General features: G+C 48.8%; 1 protein-coding gene across 1 annotated transcript in view; it reads right to left on the bottom strand.

Annotated features, from left to right (window-relative positions):
* Positions 1–2,506, bottom strand: part of IGDCC4 (immunoglobulin superfamily, DCC subclass, member 4) — an 82,013-nt gene that overhangs the window by 44,998 nt on the left and 34,509 nt on the right. The window contains exon 8 of the mRNA XM_015427136.1: positions 1,411–1,575. Within this exon, the coding sequence (XP_015282622.1) occupies positions 1,411–1,575 (165 nt within the window). The remainder of the gene's footprint in view (positions 1–1,410; positions 1,576–2,506) is intronic.

Here is a 2,506-nt window from a genome sequence, read left to right as displayed (position 1 = left end):
CCTGATCCAACATTGGCGTCTCTTATGTTCTTACGTCTCTGAGCCCACTCGTCTCCCTCCCATTGGGTTGTCCGGGACCCCCTTGGTGCTCGAATCCCCTAACGACGTGGCTCATCCTAATTAGTAGTTGTGAGCGCATAAGGACAGTGGTCATGAGTGCTTGCGCAAATCAGCTTTTTGCGCATTGTGACTTTCGAGCACGGCCCCTCGGCCGTGTCCAGCTCACACTCTCCCTGGACGTCCGTGTAAATACATCCCACCTGCAAACATTCTGGGCCTACAAAGCAGCCGCACAGATGTTCAGTCCCTTCCACTTGCCCCATCCAGGTGTTGTTGTTCAGTCGCACAGTCGAGTCCGACTCTCCGCGACCCCATGGCCCACATCACGCCATGCGCACTCCATGAAATTGCTGAGCGGTCAAGGTTAGAACGGAGAAAAGGAAGTCCTTCTTCACCCAAAGAGTGATTCACACTTGGAATTCACTGCCACAGGAGGTGGTGGCGGCTACAAGCATGGACGGCTTCAAGAGGGAATGCCCTGTCATTCACTGCAGCCCTGACTGGTCACCCCTCTTCCTCCCCAGTCATCAGCTGTTTGCTATTTCAACAAGCAGTGTTCCCTCTAAGCTGAGTCAGTGTGAGCTAGCTCATAGTTTTTTAGCCTCCAGCTCACAGGTTTTTATCTTTGCTCAGGAAGGGATGGCTCCAGAGCAAACTAATTTATGCAGTGGCCAAATCGCTCGCTCACAACTTTAATGCCAGCAGCTCACAAAGTAAACTTTTTGCTCACGAGACTCCACAGCTTAGAGGGAGCATTGCAGCCAGTGTTCCCTCTAAGCTGAGTTAGTGTGAGCTAGCTCATAGTTTTTTAGCCTCCAGCTCATAGGTTTTTATCTTTGCTCAGGAAGGAGGGCTCCAGAGCAAACTAATTTATGCGGCGGCCAAATCGCTTGCTCACAACTTTAATGCCAGGAGCTCACAAGGTAGAATTTTTGCTCACAAGACTCCACAGCTTAGAGGAAGCATTGCAGCCAGTGCTCCCTCTAAGCTGAGTTAGTGTGAGCCAGCTCACAGTTTTTTAGCCTCCGGCTCACACATTTTTGTCTCCGCTCAGGAAGGATGGCTCCAGAGCAAACTGATTAATGCAGCAGCCAAATCGCTCGATCACAACTTTAATGCCAGTAGCTGACAAAGTAGAATTTTTGCTCAAAAGACTCCACAGCTTAGAGAGAGCATTGTCCCCAAGTGCAGGAAAACGCAAATGAGGGGTGCCAAACCCTCCCCACATCACAGCATTTCTGGCTGCATTATCACACCGTACTGTGATGGAACCAACTCTGTGCTCTTTCTCTCAGTGTCAGAGAAAGAGGAAGGATTTTGAGGTGTTTCTTCCACCCCGGCCCAACAAACCGTCTTCCAGAGTCCGGACAACGATGGACGAGGACGTCCGGCTGGCTCCCAGCTGCGAGTAGGCCACCACGTAGAAAACATAGTTTGTGTTGGGCTCCAAGTCCTTGACCTGATATTCCGTGGTGTCGTTGTTCACCGCAAACTGGAACTCGATGTTGTCGGTGCCTAGAGAGGGTACACAACGCTGTCAGACAAAAAAAAGGAGAACATTTTGTCCCTTTTTTTCAAACCAGCTTCTTGGAAAGAAGCTCGCAAGAGGCCCGCGCTTTATCTTAGCCCTTCCGAATCGCCATCTTTCGCCGCACACAATCGGACGAGGATTCCCCTTCCGAAAAGGGGGCAGCTGCCCCCCAAAGCCCTTATAAACTGAGGATTAGAAAAGATAAGAATAAATAAGGGCTGAAGGACTTTGATTTGTGCCTGAAAAAATGTTGAAATAACTTGGGGATGATCTTGGAATTTCTTTAGTTAAAGGGATGGTTAAATGATAATTAATCTAGCATAACCGACTAAGTTCATTGTATTATTAGTAGCTTTTTGAAAATAGCATGGTGTTAAGCTGATGTATGATCTCCTACTCTTGGGTTTTCAGTTAGTTGTGGGTCTTTTTTCTTTATTCCCTAGATGTAGTACCCTTTCCTATATTTTTTGTTGTAGTTTTGTAGTCTGAAACCCCCCCAATAAAAACCTCCTCCTAGGGGGATGAAAAAAGGGGGGGGGTTGGTCCTGCCCTTTCGGTGCGGAAAGCAGAATTCTAAATCCACATTTCTGACCAGGAGAACCGAAGGAGGGGGCAGTCCAGTGTATTGCTTCATTAACTGTCCCCCTCCCCTAATAAATCATTATCAAGCCTGAATGCTCCCTAGAAGCTAAGATCACCAAACTGAGGCTATCGTACTTTGGTCAGATTGCGAGAAGACAAGAATCAGTGGGAAAGACAACCGTGCTAGGAAAAGTCGAAGGCAGCAGGAAAAGAGGAAGAGCTAACAGAGGAGAGCGATTGGCTCCAGCTAGGAAGCCGCGGCCCGCAGTTTGCAAGACCTGCACAAGGCAGGAAGAAGAAGAAGAGGAGGAGGAGGAGGAGGAGGAGGAGGAG

This window comes from Gekko japonicus, unplaced genomic scaffold (assembly GCF_001447785.1).
Source record: "Gekko japonicus isolate JY-2015 unplaced genomic scaffold, Gekko_japonicus_V1.1 scaffold639, whole genome shotgun sequence".
Taxonomy (NCBI): Eukaryota; Metazoa; Chordata; class Lepidosauria; order Squamata; family Gekkonidae; genus Gekko; species Gekko japonicus.
This window is presented reverse-complemented; position numbering and strand designations above follow the sequence as displayed.